We start from the raw sequence: 22,498 nt of genomic DNA, 5'->3' as shown, positions 1-22,498 counted from the left end.
TTCCCAGTCAGCTGTCAGACATCCACGGAGCGGCAGCACTTGAATAGATTCCTCGTGCAAGATAAGAAAGATTGAGCCATTCAAGTGGTGGCATCTATCAGCATCATTGGCAGCTCGGCATAATGGACTGGTTGGTTTGTTGCCTGGCTGATCGCATTTGCTAAACGTCTTTGTCCCAATCAGATTTCATATTTAAAGAACAACAGCAGATGATTTGTCACCTAACAAGCAAGCCAGGAAACATGCAGGTGTAACATTGGATGCAATTTTTATGAAATTTTCATGGAATGCATCTTTTTTTTATGATATGCCATTAGCATTGCGTGACAGAACCCGATGTATCTAGACATGCAGTCTTTCATTTTTTGATTTAATGGCACTACCTATGCACTGATATGTCATGTCAATTGTCTGGTAATCACCGGCTGCGCTTTCAAAGCTCAGAAGCAAACAAGATCAAAGTTGCAGTTGTTTGAACTTGAGTCTCGCTTGACCTGCATGCAGCGCTTCACTCCATAGAGGTCATCATTTACTCACCCTCATGTTGTTCGAAACCTGTATGAGTTTCTTTCTTCTGGGGAACACAATTTGAAGATTTATTTTCCATGCCATTACAATGCAGACAATAAAGCATTCAAACTTCAAAAATAATACAAAGAGGTTCATGAAACTTGTGTTCCGTATTTCAAGTCTTCTAAAACCATACATACACTGCGCTTCAAAAGTTTGGAAACACCCCTGGAAAAGTGTGGTTTTGGACGATATCAGTATAAATCCTTATTATTTTTTGGTGCAAATACATTACAGTAACTTGACATTATCACTGAAGACCAGCAATAATAATTTTCATTTTGATTACATAATAATGGCAATATATACATGTCAAAGTCAGACATGGCCCCTTTGCCAGCTGTGATGCCTGCAAGTTTTTAAAAGATTTTTGGGTCAGTACACCTTAATACCTTCAACAATTGATTGCCAGTTAAGTTTAGAATACAATGAATTTAGGCCCAGATTATGCAGAGCTGTAATAGCTGCTAATGGTGGGTATTTTGATGAATTGAAAATGTTAAGGTTTTTCTATGTATAAACGGTTTATGTAATAAAACATGTTTTCGTAGTTTGTGTTGTCCCTTATCAGTGCGAAATTATCACAAATTAAAAAGGATTCATGCCAGTATTGTCCAAAACCCCACTTTTCTAGGGCGTTTCAAAACTTTTGGAGGGCAGCGTATGCTTTGTGTGACCAAAGTCAGTATTTAAGTCAGTATTTAATGAAAATATGGATACTGCCCTAACTCTTCTTGGTGTGTTAAAGGAGAAGTCCGATTCTAAAACAAAGATTCTCATATAATGTACTCACCCCCTTGTCATTTAAGATGTTCATGTCTTTCTTTCTTCAGTCGTGAAGAAATTGTTTTGTCTGCATTTTTCTGCATATAATGGACTGATATGGTGCCACGATTTTGAGCTTCCAAAATGCAGTTTAAATGTGGCTTCAAACGATCCCAAATGCGGTTGTAAACAATCTCAGCCGAGGAAGAAGGGTCTTATCTAGCGAAACTATTGGTTATTTTCGTAAAAATAATACAATTTATATACTTTTTAAAGCCAAATGCTTGTCTTGTCTTACTCTGCCTGAACTGTTTTTGTTCCGGTTCATGACAGTTAGGGTACCTTTTTTGTTAAGGGTGTTTGATCTTCTCTGCAGCGATGTAGGATGATTTTGAAATAATTTTTTAAGTTGAGGGAGAAAATACGATTGTTTTTTCGACATACCCTAAATGTCTTGAACCAGAATATACAGAGTTCAGGGAGAGCAAGACAAGACGAGCGTTTGAGATTAAAAAGTATTTAAACTGTATTTTTTTTAATGAAAATAACCGATCGTTACACTAGATAAAACCCTTCTTCCTCGGCTGGGATTGTTTAAAACAGCATTTGGGATCGTTTGAAGCCGCATTTAAACTGCATTTTAAAAGTTCAAAATCGGGGCACCATATCAGGAGAAAAATGGAGAAATGTTTTCCTCAAAAAACATAATTTCCTTACGACTGCGGAAAGAAAGACATGAACATCTTGGATGACAAGGGGGTGAGTACATTATATGTGAATCTTTGTTTTGGAAGTGGACTTCTCCTTTAATGAGGTTTGTAAAAGAAGTAGCAATTGCATATCGTTTCAGAAGATGTGGTGCCACTCTATATTGTTTTCAACATCAGTGCCAATTGTGGTTATTGGGACACTGACAGAATTAGTTTTTATGAGAGCTGATGAGAGTTTCTGTGTGGCTTCTCAGTCCTCTTTAAAAGATGAATATTGTTGCAGGATCTTGATTTTGAAATTTGGTTTTGATTTTTGAAATCAAAAAAGAAAACAATGTGAAAACAAAAACATCTCTCTTTTTTTCCCTCTACAGATCAATCGTGCCCCGAGTTTTGGGACAGATCAAAAGATTGATTACGATGTGAAGAAGGGGGCTTTGCTCAATGCCCTGAAACTGCTCAACATCAGGTATGAAGCAATACTCTCTCCAGAGTCCCATTAGAAAGAGAAAGAAAGAGTTAATCAGAAAACTCACTCTCCATTCTCAGCTGTCCACCAGTCTTTAGTGTTTTAGAAAATATTGATTCCTTGATCTCCACTAAGCAGTAACTTGAAACTCTTTGATGGGTTTTCATACACTTGTTTATGCTACTGTTTGAAAGGAGAATTTTTGGACACTCAAGCCCCACATAAAAATACCTGAAGGTCACAGGTTTACATAAAATATCAAAACAAGTGGCATCTGCAGGCAAATAGCACTAGACCAACCTTTTGAAGCAATATCACTTGCTTAATTTTGTTTTGGAACTCCTGTAATTTTTTTTTAGTTTAAAAACGTATTCTTGGTTGATGTTAAGTTCAGTCAACTCGATATTTGAAAAAAACCCTAAAAGTCTTATTTTTGCCTAAAGTGGATGAAGGTCTGTTCCAATACTATAAGTATACAAAAAGTGCTTGTATGCCACATTCCTCTATGGTATCATTAACACAGGTGTCATGTGAATTATCAAGTTTAAAACATGTGAATGGTTATAAGATGAGTTGAAAGGTGATCGAATTATTTAATCCCACTAGTCTCAGACATATTATGACTATCATTTTGAACTAATTGTATAGTTTTATTTCTAAGGCCTGAGCACCAATGGTGCAAGGACCCTGATGGAATTGCTCAGTTTCTTCTTCTTCTCCAAAATGAATCACATTTTTGAGGGTCTAAACATGCTCGAAATCTCATGAAACTTTGCTCACACACCAGAAGTGGTGAAAATTTACGTCTGATATAGGTTTCAGTTGTGGGTGCAGCAAAATGGCTCAGTAGCGCCACCTATAAAATTTAAACGAAGTGCCCTTCGAGCTGTGTGTCACATACATGTATGAAATTCGGTAGACTCATGTAACACACCAATACCTACAAAAAAGTCTCCTGGTACGAAGTGCGAAACCCAACAGGAAATCTGTTATTTAGAATTCTTAAACAAACTCCTTTTAGAGATTTAAACAGATCAACACCAAATTTGGTCAGTCTAATCTAAAGCCCTTTGTGACGTTAAATTGCAAGCATCTTGAGTTTTCGTTAAAGTACTGTGGCCTTGGCGGCCTGATGAACTTTGATGTTTTGCCATGAAACAGGAAGTTGTTATGAGACATACACTGTAAAAAAACAATTTGTTGAGTCAACTTAAAATAATTTGTAACCTGGCTGCCTTAAAATTTTAAGTTCAGTCAACTCAAAAAAAGTTTAATCAACTTGAAATGTTAAATTATACTAAGTGACAACTTAGATATTTGAGTTGAAACTTAAAATTTTAAGGCAGCTGGGTTACGTACCCCTCTGTTAAGTTTAGGAAACACAAATATCTAAATTGTTACTTAGTACAACTTAACATTTCAAGTTGACTAAACTTATTTTAGTTGACTGAACTTAAAATTTTAAGGCAGCAGGGTAACAAACTATTTTAAGCTGACTCAACAAATTGTTTTTTATTTTTTACAGTGTACAGTGTCTGATCTGCCCCAAAATTCACGTTTGATAGTTTGATAGAAAAGTCACGTTTGAGTCCTGTCCTGAACACATGCCAATGCCCATATTCAGTTATAGTCATAGCGCCACCTGCTGGCAACAGGAACAAGTTTTATGCTATAACAAACTCTTCATAGAAATTTAATGTAGCGACATTATATTTGGTCAGTCTACCCGAAAGGCCTTTGCAATGGGTAAGATCTTGAGTTTTTGTTAAAGGGCGTGTCCGTGGTGGCCTGACAAATTTTGGTGTTTCACCATGTAAAAGGAAGTTATTAGAACTTAGACATACAATGTCTCATCTGCCCCAAATTTTACCCGTTTAATAAGAGTCCTGGCCTGAACACATCTAAAGGCCAGTATTCAGTAATTATCATAGCGCCACCTGTTGGCAACAGCATATGTCATGTTTTACAGTAACTTAAACCGTGTTCAGTCTGCACCAAACCTCATATGTTTGATCAAAGTCCTGGTCTGAAGACATCTACATGCTAATATCCAGTTATAGTCATAGCGCCACCAGCTGGCAGCAGGAAATTTGGCACATATAAATGTCTTTGACATATTCCTCCTATATTTACCACTGTAAATGCATATTGCTCACTGTTTTCCTAAAGCCACTTCAGTTGTATGTTTCAGTGCATTACTGTAAATACTGAGGGTTGTACAAATTTTATTTATTATGATTGTACTGTATTTAACCTAAAATGATGCTGAAGTGTATGTTTATGTGTGTGGATTGTGTGTTTTTGTGTGTATGCTGTGTATGTTTGCTTGTGCATACCTCTCAAGTTTGTGTGACTGCCTGTGTACATCTGTGCGTGTAGTTGTATGTCAGTATGCGGGGTTTCCGGTGATTGATTATCGTAGATCTGGCCTTCAAATCCCAGGTCCACTCTTTGTACTAAATATACCAGAGTGGCCCAACAACGGTTCTGGAGTAGGAAACAACAGCAGACAAACTCAATCCAACATTGGATCAGATTTCAGGATGCATTGCTGGCATTCTGTCACAGTGATTTTCTTGGAAGTCCCCGCAGACGTTTACTGTGTCCCAGCTGATCCAGCTGAGTTCTTACCAGTAACATATCAAAGCGACTCTTGTGTTATTTCCCCAGCAGTGGCAGGACAAAACCAATAACTCAGCGACAAGAACTCAGAAGTGTGAAAGTCGTATCAATAAAACGAGAGGGTTCCCCAGTGGTTCAGGAGCCCACTGACCCTGAGTGGCCACTTACAACAGCAAATTTGAAGGGCCAGTGAGCGATGAAATCTTGAAGTGCTGAATGCTGTCAAGTCGAGTGATGTATGGAGTCTCGGACTCTGTCAGGATTTCGGCTGGGAGTTTGGGCTACTTTGAGTGCTATTACTTGAGCATTTCCTTTTTCTTTTTTTTTTTTTACCCAGAGCGAGTGATAAACGACGGAATCTGGCCCAGCAGAAGGCGGAAGCCCAGCGACGGCTGTACGGACAGGGATCAATGCGGAAACTGACGGCCGGATCATCGGAATGGGAGAAACAACGTCACCTACTAGAACGTAGGAGAGAAGAGCTGGTGAGGCCCATTCAACAGTTTAAAAAAGCGACATTTTGTTAGTTAATGTTTAAATATTGAAGAAAAATAACGTTTTGATGTCGGAGCTGTGGATTAGCAGTTTTGTTGAGCTTTGGTGCTCATGTGGAAAATGAAGATTCACATCTCACCAGTTTTGTCTAATTTCTTGATCATTAAAAAGCAGTGTTGGGGAAAGTTACTTTTAAAAGTAATGCATTACAATATTGCGTTACTCTATAAAAAAGTAACTAGTTGTGTTGCTTAGTTACTTTTTATTTAAAGCAATGCATTACAGTTGAGGTCAAAAGTTTACACCCCCCTTTCAGAATCATTAAAAATAAGAGGGATCATACAAAATGCATGTTATTGTTTATTTAGTACTGACGTGAGTAAGATATTTCACATAAAAGATGTTCACATATAGTGCACAAGAGAAAATAATAGTTGAATTTATAAAAATGGCCCTCTTCAAAAGTTTACATCCCCTTGATTCTTAATACTGTGTTGTTACCTGAATGATCCACAGCTGTGTTTTTTTGTTTAGTGATAGTTGTTTATGAGTCTCTTTGTCCTGAACAGTTAAACTGCCCGCTGTTCTTCAGAAAAATCCCTCAGGTCCCACAAATTCTTTGGTTTTCCAGCATTTTTGTGTATTTGATCCCTTTCCAGCAATGACTGTATGATTTTGAGATCCATCTTTTCACACTGAGGACAACTGAGGGACTCATATGCAGCTATTACAGAAGTTTTAAACACTCACTGATGCTCCAGAAGGAAAAACCATGCATTAAGAATGAAGATGATTACATTTTTCTTATTTTGCCTAAATATTATAGATTTTTAGCACTGCCCTTCAGAAGCTACAGAAGATACTTGCATGTATATGTTAAATTTTCCCTGATCTTCAAATTCAAATTGCTCTTAATGCATCGTGTTTCCTTCTGGAGCATCAGTGAGTGTTTAAACCTTCTGTAATAGTTGCATATGAGTCCCTCAGTTGTCCTCAGTGTGAAAAGATGGATCTCAAAAGCATACAGTCATTACACACAAAAATGCTGGAAAACCATAGAATTTGTGGGACCTGAAAGATTTTTCTGAAGAACAGCAGGCAGTTTAACTGTTCAGGACAAACAAGGGACTCATGAACAACTATCACTAAACAAAAACACACAGCTGTGGATCATTCAGGAAACAACACACTATTAAGAATCAAGTAGATGTAAACTTTTGAACCAGTTCATTTTTATAAACTCAACTATTATTTTCTATCTTTTATATGAAATATCTTATTCAGGTCAGTACTAAATAAACAATAACATGAATTTTGTATGATCCCTCTTATTTTGGTAAAACATTTTTTTAATGATTTTGAAAAGGAATGTAAACTTTTGACCTCAATTATACTTTACTTTTGCGTAACTTTTTGTTACCTAGGCTGTGCTTGCTCATTTGTTTTTTCTTAAACTTGCGTTAAATAAATAATCAGAAAAGATATTTAAGTGTTCATATTGCGCAGATGTACAGACAAGGTGCATTTTTAGAGGAAGTTCAGTAAGTAGAAAGTGCTTTGTGCACCAGTCCTTGATTGGTCTTTCGATCAACTTTTTTATTATGTGAAGAGATGAATGAGCTTGAGATGACTGCAGGTAGGTGGTATTTTCAAAGGGCAAAGCCAGACGCAAAAGAGAAGTGAGATTTGGGGATTGGGGGCTGAGCGAATATGCCTGTACCAGCATTTAGCAGAGATCAGTGACTATTATAGAAGACACCCTGCTGCGCCACTGCAAATTGACCAGCTGACCTTTCCACAATTATAGTTTTTGATGTATTAAAATGGTACAGTGGGAGTTAAATCTATATGAATTATGAATGGGCCCCCTGTATTAACAAGTGTAGAGGAGAGGCTGTTATTCGCACCCGCTAACTCTCAGACTTCATTAAGGTGCCTCGTAATATGGGAAACGAGTCATTCGGTGCCATTGTTATTCGAGTTTGGATGGCTAAATTACACTGCAGGATAGCACAAACAGAAACTGGGCTTTATTTCTTTGTCGGTCTTCCTGCTTCTCAATGATTATTCACTTGCGTTGTGTTTTCAGAAAGAAAGACTGGCCCAAGTCCGCAAGCAGGTCTCCAGGGACGAGCACGAAAAGCGGCACCTGGGGAACTACAGGTAGGGAAGCCGCTTTGACGATTGTTATCCTGTAAGAATGCCCGCTTACACCTGTGGGGTCTCTTGTGGCTCGGTTTCGGATGTGACGGTATGAAACAATTTCTTAGGCTCTCATGAGGACAAAACAAGGACAAGGGTTGTTTCTAAGACTTGAAAAATTCTGCCTTCATAAGCAGAAAAAGGAGATAAGGCACCAAGACATGGTTGAATCCAGTGTTTGGGTAACATTCTAAAATTGATTTGTAGGATTTGTGTTTACATGTGGAAAAAATAAAAAAGTAATACACTTAGATACCGTTAATTAATTTATACATGCATACATTGGTCAAAGACGAAAAAGGGGTTTTACAAACATCAAAACTATTAAAGTTAAAGAGCGCGTAAAATCCTCCCCCTACATTTTTACCATGATTTACTGAAGACACCCACTAAAATGTCATTCTGTGCAACTATAGTTCATATAACAAAAATAAAATATTATAAAATTTAGAATGAGAAATTTAAATCTAATCTTTGAGCCACATATTAGGCCAAACTAAATTATTGAGATTATATAGAATTTGTAATTAAAATAAAATTCATTTGCAGGCTAAATTTTATTTTCTACCTCATGACTCCTAGTTTGAGAGCCCTTGTCTAGATGGATTTCAGTATTTTTATATATTCCTGTCAGAGATTGCTTGCTCCGGAACATAAAATTGACTCCAGGTCGCTAATTTAATGACTGCTAATGCTGTAAGTTGTAAGCCAAAATGTAAGCCAAATGCATCAGCAGCCAAGTGCTTCTTGCTTTTATTACTTTTGTTGTTTGTTACATTCAGATTTAGACGCTAGGAACTGCCAAATGAAGATCTGCCATTAAGGCTTGATTAACCTGACCTCATTACACAAGCATGTAAACTAACCCTTTGTATTTACCATAGAGGTAGGGTGGCTTCTTCATAGAGAAATTGCAGCCTTTAGCGTCTCGCTGCATTTTTCACTTCAAAAAAAAAAAAAAAAGTCACATCGTAATTGCAACAAATCGCTCCTTAATACGGAGCCTCCACGTCAGAGCCTCAGAGGAGGAATACAAAACGAATGCCTCTTCCTAAATAGGTCATTTTATGCCTATGCATGTAACTGCTGTTCTGTTCAACTCTAAATAAAAACACCCCAAAAGATGCTGAAACATGAAAAAAAGTGTTTGAGGTTTGTGGGTCAGACCCAGATTTCAACATGTGCCATATGCCGAAGACTAAGCCCACTTACTCTTACTAGATTACTTCTCCCACACAAGTTTGTCCATCGTGCTTGTAGCTCTTAATGGATTTGGGGCGGTTTATCGTCTGATCTGGACATTTACATTTATTTGAGCTTTTGATTATGTTGAAGCCGGAATCCAAAAGAGCCGTTTTAAATGTCACACGCCAAGTGAGTTTTAGTTTATTAGACTGAAATGTGGAAACATAACACTCGCTCCAACTTCCAGTGTTTATTTAGATTGAGGTGCCACCATTATTTTGGTCAGTGGTTCCCAAATGCTGGGTCAGACTGTTTTAAAAAATGAAAGAACAATGCTATATGCAAAATAAAACAATGCAGCAAGTTATGATAGCTAAATAAATAGTCTTAAAGGAGAAGTCCACTTCCAAAACAAAGATTCACATATAATGTACTCACCCCTTGTCATGTCTTTCTTTCTTCAGTCGTAAAGAAATTATGTTTTTTGAGGAAAACATTTCTGCATTTTTCTCCATGTAATGGACTGATATGGTGCCCCGATTTTGAACTTCCAAAATGCAGTTTAAATGCGGCTTCAAACGATCCCAAATGTGGATGTAAACGATCCCAGCTGATCCCATCTTGTCTTTCTCTCCCTGAACTCTGTGTATTCTGGCTCAAGACAGTTAGGGAATGTTAAAAAAAACTCCAATCATATTTTCTCCCTCAACTAATCATTGTACATTGTACAAATTATTGTACATCGCTGCAGAAGTACCGACCCAGTCTTTGCAAAGTGAACATGCAAAAAAGATCAAACACCCTTAACAAAAAAGGTAAAACAGCGATATAAGACGATTTTAAAGTTGAGGGAGAACATGAGATGGGAGTTTTTCGACATACACTAACTGTCATGAAACCAAAACAGTCCAGGCAGAGTAAGACAAGACGAGCGTTTGGCAAAGTATATTAATTGTATTATTTTTATGAAAATAACCAGTCATTATGCTAGATAAGACCCTTCTTTCTCGGCTCGGATCGTTTACAACCGCATTGGGATCGTTTGAAGCCACATTTAAACTGCATTTTGGAAGTTCAAAATCGGGGCACCACATCAGTCCATTATATGGAGAAAAATGCAAAAATGTTTTCCTCAAAAAACATAATTTATTTACGACTGAAGAAAGAAAGACATGAACATCTCGGATGACAAGGGGGTGAGTACATTAAATGTGAATCTTTGTTTTGGAAGTGGACTTCTTTAATACACAGTTTTCTGGGATACTGATTGGTCTACAGGTTCATGTTGACACTACAATATGCGTTATATTATCAACTTTTAAAAAGAAAGCAACACACTTCCCACATATTTTATTAGTGCTGTCCAATCAAACAGTATTTTGGTACAAATGCATATGGCAATGGTTAAATAGCTAATACTAATACATTATTTAGCCCCTTGTGTGTTTGATCCAATCTGGTTGATTGCACTTCTGGGTCCGGTTGCATAAAATGTTTAGACTAGTTTTAGGAGTAAGTCATCACTTTTACAGGTCAGTTACTTAAAAACATAAACTGGTCTAATCTGAATCCAAAAAGTAAGATTAATTACATTTTGAATGACTGCTAGTTGGTGTTTAAGAACTAGTCAGACTAGTCTGAACGTAGTTTATACAACCGACCCTTGCTTATGTTATTTATAATTCTACAAAATTGTTTTTTTTCTTTTCAGTGTATAATGTGACATATTAAGTTTGGTATCACTTTACAACAAGGTTTCTTTTGAGACGTTTTTTTTAATAACTTTATTAACGTAAATACTGTAACAAATAAGTTGCTCATTGCTTAAATGTTGTGTTACCAATAATATTAATACATTTCAGGGCTTTGTTTGCATTATTTTGTTGCGGCTCGCCATCTGATGTCTAATGTAAAATCTGGGTCTTGAAGCACAGCCAGTTGCTGGTTTTGATTATATCCATGACCCAATATGGTGCTGATCTGAAGATCCATCACACAGATATAGACAAAGGTTTATACGTCTCTGGCTTTTGTTTAGTCTTAACGTCTAATATAAAGACAAGTTTATTAATCATTAGTATATACACAGCATTAATGGACAAATGCATGTGTGAAAAGAACGTTTGAGGTTTGTTTAAGTGATTAGAAAAGCGGGCAGACCGGGCTGTTAAATCAGATAATCAGATAAAACTCTTTCTCTCTCTCTCTCCGCACAGGCGTATTTACCCCCCAGATGACAAGCTGCTCTTGGAGAAATATGAGAGTCTCCTTTCAGCTGCCTTTCAGACATTCCTCGCTGGGCGAGCAGCGTCACTTCAAAAGGAAATGAATAATCCACTGAAACGAATGAAGGCATGTACCTGAGACACAACTGAACAATCTTTTGCTCTTTTTCCTTCTTTCTCTCCCCCTATTACTTCTTGCTCTCTTGCATTTAAAATAAGAAACGTGGACGTGTATTTACTTCCGAACTCTTGTTGTTGCCATCTGTTTTTCATTAGTGCAGTTGAAGGCGACCATCAGTATGGCTGTTGCTCATTCATAGGGTTAGGGATTTAAACAAGCCGTTTGAACTATGGTCACAGATGTTACCTTAAAACACGTGGCTTGTTGAGGAGAGTAGATGACACCTAGTAGATGATAAAACTAGCGCATTGATTGACTGTGAAGGCCATACAGAATCTAGAAACCAATTTATAGACAGTGTTTGGAAAGCTTTGGAAAATGTTGCATTTCAAACTACCAGCTAGTCATAATTCAAGTGGTCACTTGAATTTATTTCCTGGCGACAATAAAACAAACTTAAAATACTCCATCATTTTTTATTGTACAGACAAGACATCATTCGAAACTATAAAAGGGTTTACTTTTATTTGTGTATACTCACAATAGCAACAAAACATTTTGCTTTTGGACAATAAAGAGAACAAACAGGGCTTGCTTTCTGCTCTCTCGATCTTTGTGAACTTCTCTCTGAGACCTGTCACAAAAATGAATCGAAACTCTGTGAATACTTGACACACAGACATGAGAAATATGTCCCTAGGAAGCTTCAAGTGTCTACTTGAATTAAGTCATATTAAAAACATATATTCTCTGATAGTCAACCTAGATTTTTTTTTAAGTAGTTGGCGACGCTGCAAGTTACAAAAAATGTATTTATAAAAAGTTGCATTTGCAAGATATAAATATGCAGCTGCCTTTCCACTATCTTCAATCAAATGATAAGCAACAGACTGGAAGTTATTCATTTCTAATGTAGAATAGCATGGGAGGTGTGTGGAGTTCATACAGTTCATACAGTACATGTATGCTGGAATTTCTTATTCGATTTGTTTGAATGTGTTGAATGTGTGTTAACTCAAAAAAGCTTAATAGTCATAAAAAAAAAAAATAAATGTTGTTGCACTTGTGTTGTTCACGGTCATAAATTACCGCCATTGGAAATGAATGGGAAATGTGAAAAATACAAAAAAAAGACAATTTTTTGTGTGTACAATCTACAAATCTTTCATGAGGCAGAAAAAAGCACACAGCAATGAAGGCGTGATACTCTAAAATATTATGAATGCAAAATAGACACACTTTTTGTTGGATTTTTGTTGAATTTTGATGTTATGTGTAACAAAGTGTCTTTCTCTGTGTTTGACTGTAGTAAAATTAATACAAAAACTGACATTTCAAACCAAAAAAAAAAAAAAAAACTAAACCTTTACAAAAATTTGTCCAAATCCACAACTTAATAAAAATAGGTCTTTATGTTTGAAAACAACTAGAGAATTTATAGGCGTTATACAGTATATAGGAATCTAGTGGATAAACCATGAAATTGCAGATGTTTTTTGTTTTTTGCTCCTATCACAAGGCACTAACCTGACTTCAAAAATTGGATTTTAAAGGCATTGTCTCTATTTTAACATGAAATACTGCCATAATTGAAAAGTAACATAAAAATCAAATTTGTTGCATAAATATTAATTAGTACCATGAAATTCTCTCAAAATACAAAATAAAAAATATTATGGAACAAAAATATATTACATTGATTTTACTGAAAAACATTTCAGGTGTTCGGTCACCGTGAACAACACAGGTGTGACTCCTAAATAAACAATACCAGAAGATTAAACTTTTGCTGCTAGACTTTATATACATATGGATGTGAAACTATGAACGCAAAATGAGAATTACCAGTATTTTTTCACTCGAACATCATTTTTCAAATACTATATCTGAAAAATAAATAATTATTTTAGAATTATCAAATAAAAAATATTCAAGTAATTTATTTGACCATGTTGAATAAGAGGAGGGTGACGGTTCCTTTATGACTTTATGATTCTATGGTTCCTTTATGATTTAAAAGTTACAGCGACTGCCACTAGGGGCAAAATACGGGTAGTGGAAAGGTGGCTTAAAATATAGAAATTACAAGAAATGTTGCAATTGTGAGATGTAAAGTCTCAGCTGAGAAATATAAAATCTTTAAAAGTCAATTGTGAGAAATAAAGCAAATAGCAATTGTGAGATAAAATGTTGCAGTTACATTGGCAGAAATGGCTTTTAGTAAGGATCATAAAGATATTGACAGCATATTTACCCAACTGATTTACTTCAAAAACACCATAGTTTATATACCTGGCCTAAAACTATGTAATTTGACTAAATATGATTTTTTATAAATGGGAAAATATGCTAATAATTATTGCAATATTAAATACATAGTCGTAATGTCGTAAAACTGATTACGCGGATGCATAAAATGCATAGCAACTACCATTTTTGTTAAACTGCAATGTTTTAAAACCTTTATTAGCTTTATATGCAAATTGTCCCACTCTATTTCTGAGCAGTTTCTCGCTTTTTTTTTTTTTTAATAAAAGCCTCTGTTCTAAAATTGTCTATTCAGCTGGAGTTCATTATTGTGCTGCGCAACCTCTCCGAAACCTCTGGATGTTCATTTTACAGGGATTTTCAAGGCCGGATCTGTGTACCCATGCATATGAATGTGGCATATTGTTGGAAGGGTTTCGTCCTCATAGCACACATTGATGGAATCTGAAATCTGACTTTGGAGTGGGCTTGCGCATGAGTTTGAATGGCGGTTGTTGTTAGGCAGGTTGTAGTTTTGAGCCGGGAGCCGTCTGGTGATATGGCAGGGGAGCTCGTGAGCCGTTTCCAACGGCGCTGGTGTCTGGCTTATTTGGGAAAGATTCAAGAACCCAGAGTTTGTGCCATTGTTTGTGCCACCTTCCTGTCAGTTTGTTAATGTAGCTTCAGTCTTTCAGTAACATTAGTCTAGGGCCTGTCTACCCCTCATAAATTTACAGAATGTTACTCTTAACAACTCATTAGTATTGCGAATTGCTTTTTCATGGTAATTCTTTGCTAGGTTACGCTGTTATTACCGTTGCTGTCAAAATGGCTTGTTTCAGAATCACAGGCCAAGTTTACTTGTCAAAAGCACCTGTGTGATGTTCAGAAACTTGACCTACTCCATCATGTTTGAGTAAAAGGGAGAAAGCAGGATAAATACTGTTGCTCCTAAGAGTAAACTGTGGAGCAGTTGTCGTCGCTCTGTATATTCTTAAGGATACGCTCATTACAAACGAGTGGCTGCAGTTTATTTTTAAGGACCCTAATCACTTCGGTTTGATCTCAGCAGTACTACATTCAGTCACATTCAGCTTGGATTGTTTTTTAGCTGTCACAATGTAATGCAGGCGGTGCAAAAAGGCTGGTTTTGAAAGATAGGGAAGCCCAAACTATACTGGACCCAAAGCTTACAGCTCGCAGCAAAGCACTGGTACTCATTTCACATGCAAAGACGCATTTACATCTTAAAAGCACGGCAGCAAAAAAAAGTCCCGTTTAATGCCAAGGGTCACATAGAGAGCGGAAAATGCTCATGAAAACCTAAATGGTGTCACTAAAAATTCTTATACTATTATTGTTGTGTGAAATTGTGTTAAGCATGGTGGCTGAATACAGAAACATCCAAAATTAACATGGATTATTTTCCAGTGTCTTTTTTTGTGTCAAAGTTTTGCTTAATGATAAGATAATAGAAGATGAACTGAAGTCTTATGGATTTGAAATGACATGAGAGTGATTAAATGATGACTGAATTTTTTTACTTTAGTGCAATGGTTCTCAACCAGAGGGACACTGGATAATTAGTGAATTATTATTATTATTTAAATTCTTATTAAGTTATTTAAAAATACAATAAATAAATGTGACCCTGGATCACAAAACCCAGTCATAAGGGTTTAATTTTTGGAAATTGAGATTTATAAATAAGCTTTCCATTGATGTATGGATTGTTAGGATCGGGGAATATTTTGCCAGAAATGCAACTATTTGAAAATCTATTATAAAAATCGCCTTTAAAGTTGTCCAAATGAAGTTCTTAGCAATGCATATTACTAATCAAAAATTAAATTTTGATATATTTACAGTAGGATATTTACAAAATATCTTTATGGAGCATACATACTTAATATCCTGATTTTTGGCAAAAATAAAAAATCGATAATTTTGAACCATGCAATGTTTTTTTGGCTATTGCTACAAATACACCTGTGCTACTTAAGACTGTTTTTGTGCTTCAGAGTCACAAATAATAAATAGTACATAATAATATTTTATGTCAATACCAACGTTTTCTTTGTACGTCAGTCATTGTATGAAAGCAATGGTGATGTATTTGTTTGCATTGTGTTTTGCGATTTCTCTAGAATGCATAGCAAGCTGCGGATAGATGTGAAAAGCTCTGGCAGGAGAGAACATTGCTTTGTTGTTTACTTGCTTTCTACAACCGCAACAAGCACTCGGTAAAACATTAACAATGGCAAGTTCCAGCACTTGATTGCCACTTATTGTAACATAAGATAACAAAATGAAAACTCTTGTTGAAAATGCGTCCTCTGTATTAGACACACACCTGCCTCAAGCTCTTTCATACGTCCCCACGTCTGTGCCCTGACACACAAAATATTCTCAGAATTGACTTGGTGAGTTTGCACCCAAATCAAAGCAACAAAAACAAATTTCATAACAATCTAACGGTAGCAAACACTGGCAAATATTGACTTGTCACCTGCAGTCAGAGTGTGGGGTTTTTCTGGCCTTTTTTTCTTTTCACCGACTGCCTGAACAATGAACCTTACTCTGTATTTGGGCATGAATGGAAAGCGGCGATGAGCAAAAGAACAGATTTTAATGCACTTAAAATCTCTCTCCATCTGAGCCAGAACAACAGATCAATGCCTGGCTTATTGAGTTACAGCTGGGATAATGTTTCTGCTTGAAAAGCATGCAACATTTGTAATGGAGAAACATCAGAGTCTGTGAAACACAGATCTTACAGTAAAAAAAGAAAATATGTTGAAGCGAATTCAGAACAATATTGATCAAATTCTTGAGACTGTGATGATTCAATCTTCACCCAACTACATTTGTTTGTTATACAGCTGCGCATCTGTACTTTTCTTATCTGAACTACTGTCATTAGCCTATATATATATTTTTTTTAATAACCTACATTTATTTGTATAAAGCACATGGCAGACATTAAAGCATTTTTTAGATTAACATTTAATTTTGGATTAGAAGTCTAATGATATCTCTAAAGTAAATTTAATGTTACTGAATATAATCACTTTAAATGTAAGGTTTTTTTTTGATAATTATCAATAAAAATTGTTAAGGTGGTGTAACTGTCTTGAGTTAAAGTCTCTATTAAAAGGGAAAAAAAGAGTGAAAAGTGTTACATGTAGGGACATGCAGAAATTGAATTGGCAACTTTTAATAGATAAAACAAAATATGTTTTGTTTATTTATTTATTTATGTATCAATTCTAATCAAATATATCAGATGATTAAAGAAGAAGGACCTTATATAAACCTCAAAAAAAAAAAACTGGTCTGCTATCATGCCAATATCAAAGGAACCATGTGAGCTCCTCCAGAAGAAAGGATGAAGAGTTTTATGAGTGGGGAAGGGATTTAAAGCCATTTTCATTTTTTAAAGCCATATCCAAGATATTTTAAATCCACTGTTGTATGTAATAATTGTTTCAGACCACTGGCAGTCTGTCCAAGCTGCTCTGTCCCATCCAATTCATCCCAAGAGCAAGATGAGTGCAAGATGTTTCAGGAAGACTAAAAAACCTCCAGGGTATCATAAAGGAAATCTGCAGGAAGCTCCAGGAGCAGTCAGCATAAATGTGCCACTGTGAAATACATAATTTAAAGACTTCTACTGACACTTTTTTATGAAAAGTGTTGTACCATAATTGGAATCAGTATTAATGCCGATAATATTAATACTAAACATTATCAGTACTACTGATAATGAGTTTCACAGCGCTTAAATTACCTGGTGTTGCTTGCCTAAACCATTGGTTGTAATTCTTAAAATATAATGAAAAATGAACTGGTCATGTGTAATTTTTAATACTAGGAAACTGTAATTTTAGACTTTAAATGTTATAAGCACTTTTCCCATGTGAACTGCGCAGTTAGAGTGACCCCATACTTCAAAGTCGACACCAGAGAGTTTAATTTGAAAGAAAAGACAAGAAGACATGCTACATAGATTATGATGTGCTAAACTCAAAGTGTGGTTCAGATACAGTGACTTGTAAGAAGGAATGAGGTTGATTCATATTCCAGATGGATTCCTGAACTTGGGTTAAACACATGGCTTTGATTTATGCCTAGAAATTGTTTAGGTGTCATGCAACGTGATGTTTTGATTTAGGATTTTTTTTTCTTCCCACAAATGGCTGAGTTTGATTACTCGTAGTTTAGACAAGATAATAATGTTTCAAATATTTTGGAATTTGAAGAGCTCACTAAAATTATATTGTTTTTGTTGTTGATTTTGCACAGGATGAGCTGGAATATAATTGGAAAATAGCTATAATAATTGTATGCTGATATTATTTTCATATTTTGGTGATATTTGATTTCGATATCTATGTATTTAATATCACTTTTGAGAAGGTTCAGAGCATCAGTTATTTCAAGCAAACAATCACTGAAGATAATTTGATTCATTTGATTCATTCATACATTTGGTTATAAACAATCAGTATATAATCCATGTGCAAGTTGATAGATTTTGATTGTTTAAAATAATCACCAATATTCTCCAATGTAGAAATGAATCAAACTTACTAAAATTCCTGAAGCTTAAACGATGAAGCTTTAATGCTATTAAAACACCTCTGTTTTAACTCTCTAATACTCTAAATGAAGAAGTCACTAAACAAGGAGGAATTGTGAATCTAGTGAACTTGCTGTTCACTGCATTTCTTTTGACATTCAGTCAAATCACCAGTGAGGTGCAACAATGTATTCATCTAAGTGCATGTTCACAAGAAAAGGTTATATGTGACTATCTTCTCCTTTTGTTTGTGATCTGTTCTGCAGGAGGAGGATATCCTAGACCTTCTGGAGCAGTGTGAACTGGATGATGAAAAACTGATGGGAAAAACCTCCAAGCAGAAAGGTCCCAAGGTACATGTACTCTATATACACACGCTAGTATATGAAGAGTTCATTTGCAAAAAACAGATAACTCAGTTTTTGACAGTTTTCAAAAATCATGTTTTTTCATTGCGCAATCAAACTGCAGCTGGGTTATTTTATTAAGTAAAAATAATAAAAAAAAATACAGCAAAAACAAAAACACAAAACAACAAAAACTTGATAACAAAAAAAAAAAAAAAAACAATTTTGAAAAATTGTAAAAAAAAAAATGGTTTTATCTGTTTTTGCAAGTAAACTCTTCATATCTAGATATACTGTAGATGAACACACATACAATAATGGCAATATATATATATATATATATTTCATTGGTTTTGTATTTTTCTCATTCATTTTCATTTTCTTCTAAGCTTTAAAAAGTTTGTCGGTAGGGAGTTGTAAACCATGAACTAACCGCCACTGACAAACCTGGTCTCAATGCAAAAAAAAAAATATTTTTAGAATGTTTACTGCATTTGGCAGATCCTGTTTTCACAAAGCTACTTATAATGCATTCAAGGTGTACATCTTTTCAGTTCATGCATTCTCTGGGAATCGAACCTGTAATCTTGACATTAATATGCTGTATGCATAGTTTGAGCTAGAGGAATGCAAATCTATGGTACTTTTATAAGGGAAAACATATTGTAAGATGAATGAATTTTGTATGCCATCATGCATAATTAAATCAAAATTGTATTGAAAAATGCAATACTACTAAGTACTACTAAGTCATTGATTATAAAAAGAAGTATGAAATAGTGTTGGGCGATATGCTCAATTTTCATATCGTCCTATCGTCAGCCTGTGAGATCGCCGATACACAATATTATTGTGCTAATTTATTTAATTATTTACTTAGTTTCATTGCCGGCAAATGAACCAGCATAAGGCTAAAAGCAGCCTAATGTTTTCAGTATGACTTAATTTGTGTTTAACATGATAACAATTTAATAGAAACATTGTAAGTTACTAATGCTTACATTTCCTTAGTTATTCAAAAAGCAGCTGATTGGTGAAATCACCCTGACTTGTGGCACAAAAGAGTATTGCCCAGCAAAGGCAAAATGCAGTAACTACATCACTACAACAGCAATACATGGAGTGTTTTGCCAGAGCTTATATAAATGTTCATACTGTTTATGATAAGTCTGTCTTGAAAGTTTTCCTTACAGTTGAATGGATTTTTTGCTCAACCTCTTAAAAATAATATATTTTTTATTAGGGCTGTCAGTTTAATTCAATAACTTAATTAGTAACGTGGTTAAAAAAATAAATAACGTAGTTAATGTGCTGGCCCCAGACCTGTCCGTCAAATATTTCATAAAGTTGACTCCATAAATATACAGTTTTAGTAATAAAGGTTCCTAAAGGCTGTTTTTGCAAAAGAACCATTTTTGGTTCCCCAAAGAACCTTTCAGTGAACAGTTCCTAAAAGAACCATTTTGAAAACACATTTTAAAAATTCTAAAGAACCTTTTTTTTTTACTATAAAAACCTTTTCTGCATTTGAAAGGTTCCATGGATGTTTAAGGTTCTTTATAGAACCACTGATGCCAATAAAGAACCTTTATTTTTAAGAGTGTAGTTATGCCCTAAAATTTAAGATATTGGTGCAAAAAAATGCCCCTGGATGTGTTTTGTCTCATATTTATATATATCACAAATTACATGATATCACATGGGCAGCAAGAGCAATATGACATGATTGTTGATTTTGTCCTGATCAATCACAAGCTTAAATGTGATTTTACACTACAGTTCCAGAAATAAGAAGTTGATATTGCGTTATATTTTAAAAACTATATTATGTGTTTTTGCTAAATTTTGCAGAGAACATATTACCTTTTAAGCCATAGCAGAATTGTTGCACGCCTCTGAACAACACAGCAGTGTTTAGTTTCTGAATGAATCCGCGTTTTGAATGAATCATGTGAATCAATGATTCAAAGGCCCGTTCATAGAGCCATTTACTTCAATCCTGGATGAATCAGCCACTTGAACGAATCGAATGAATGAATGACTCAAAAAGACATTCACCACCACCTGTTGGCAGATTTAGCTTCTTATTTAGAGTATCATATCATTTTAAAATAAGTAATAATAATAATAGTAATAATAATAAAAACATTAAAGGGATAGTCCACCCCAAAAATAAATTCTGTCATCATTTACTCACCCTCTTGCCATTTCAAACCTTTCTTTTGCGGAGTTTATGTTGCAGCCCAAATGTTTATGTGTAATACATTTTATAGTGAATCAAATAAAATATTTTTTTCCAAAGCCACAATTTGTAATGTCTACTTGATACTCTCTCATTTAACACAAAAATAGATTTAAATAATCTTTTGTGGGTATTTTCACAGTCAAATTTATTTTGCGATTAATTAGATTAATTAATCGACACGTCATGTAATTAATTAGACTAAAAAATTTGAAACAACTGACAGCCCTAATTTTTAATTTTTGAGGGGAATTATAATCCAGACATGAGATTTCATGATGAGTTTTTATCAGATTCCCTCCCTGAGATGTTACAGACAGTTACAGACACTGCATGCCATGAAATGATGTTAATTGGTTCGCTTTTGACTTAGCAGAATGTAGGTTTCATTTCTGCAGTATCTGCTCTGGTGGATTGGAACACTCTAACAGTGCCATTACAGGGCCATTTGGAATTATCTGACTAGACAGAAATTAAGCAATTGGAATAGTCACAAGCAGTTCCTCTTAAAAATGCCAAGGAGAGCGGGATCTCTGAATTCTTTCAAAACTCTGTCGGAGATTATGTCCAAAGTGTTCATTTAGACAGACTTTTGAGGCAAATTGGAGTTGAAAAGGTGAAATTAGTACATTCAGAAGGCTAATAGTCAGTACTCCCCAAGTGTTGGACAGATATTCAATTCATCGTTCAATAGTTCTTGAAGGACATAATAGATTAGTTCCCCTGACATGCAATGTATGTGTTTCAGACCAAATGAACATGTTTCTGCAGTGACATTAATCAAGACTCGGTGCGTCAGGCGTGCATCACTGCCGCCCTGCCATTCTGCCGTCAGTGGCAAGCGTTAATTGGACTCGGGGTGAAAGCTGCAGAACTGACATTTTTCTAGGAGCTTCTCTCATCACCTCTCCCTGCGGGTGTGTTTGTGTGATTGTTTGTCTGTAGGTCCTGTCATCCATGCCTGAGAGCAGCCCGACGCCCAGAGGGCACCGGGACCCTGAAGACTCTTCGGCCAGTTGCAGCGACAGCAGCTCTGGTTCTGACGCTGATGGAGAAGATGAGAGCAGCAGCATCACGCAGGAGAAACTCAATCGCCCCCGAACGCTCCAGTGAGTTCTTTCCTTGGGTCTATGAAAGAAAGAGGTCTGGGAAGCTCTATTAGCTCTGTGTGTGTTTTTTTTAAATGGTTTCCCAATCAGGAACCCTTCCATGGAAACCATAGGTCAGGATAATGACTTATTTAAAGTTTTTTTTTTTTACATGGGGTTTTACATGGAATTTTTTATGCTTCTGAACATAACTCTTATGCTCACCAAATGTAATGATTAAAAATTGAGTAAAAACTAATATTGCAAAATGTTCACTGTTTTGCATTATAAAATATATGTAAAAAATGATTCAAAGTAATTTATTCATGTGATGGCAAAGCTGAATTTTGCATTAATTTAATTTAATTTAATTTAATTTTTTGGGCACTTACTGACCATAAACTTATTTGTGCTTTTGACCTTTTTTATCAATAATATATGAATTCAAATGTGACCCTGGACCACAAAACCAGTCATAAGGGTCAATTTTTTGAAACTGAGATTTATAATTAAGCTTTCCATTTCCAAAAAAATCTAAATATTGAGAAAATCACCTTTAAAGTTGTCCAAATGTTCTTAGCAATGCATATTACTAATCAAAAATTATGTTTTTAAATATTTACGGTAT

The 22,498-nt window shown here is 35.4% G+C and overlaps 1 protein-coding gene across 1 annotated transcript in view; it reads left to right on the top strand.

The window, feature by feature from the left end:
* The window catches only part of ttll7 (tubulin tyrosine ligase-like family, member 7), an 89,691-nt gene that overhangs the window by 41,189 nt on the left and 26,004 nt on the right, over positions 1 to 22,498 (top strand). Inside the window, 7 exon segments of the mRNA XM_051122479.1 lie at positions 2,420 to 2,514; positions 5,474 to 5,621; positions 7,721 to 7,794; positions 11,235 to 11,370; positions 18,460 to 18,546; positions 21,728 to 21,877; positions 21,879 to 21,891. Coding sequence (XP_050978436.1) covers positions 2,420 to 2,514; positions 5,474 to 5,621; positions 7,721 to 7,794; positions 11,235 to 11,370; positions 18,460 to 18,546; positions 21,728 to 21,877; positions 21,879 to 21,891 — 703 coding nt within the window.

This window comes from Labeo rohita, chromosome 11 (assembly GCF_022985175.1).
Source record: "Labeo rohita strain BAU-BD-2019 chromosome 11, IGBB_LRoh.1.0, whole genome shotgun sequence".
Taxonomy (NCBI): domain Eukaryota; kingdom Metazoa; phylum Chordata; class Actinopteri; order Cypriniformes; family Cyprinidae; genus Labeo; species Labeo rohita.
The sequence above is the reverse complement of the archived record's forward strand: the minus strand, read 5'-3'. Positions and strand labels throughout refer to the sequence as shown.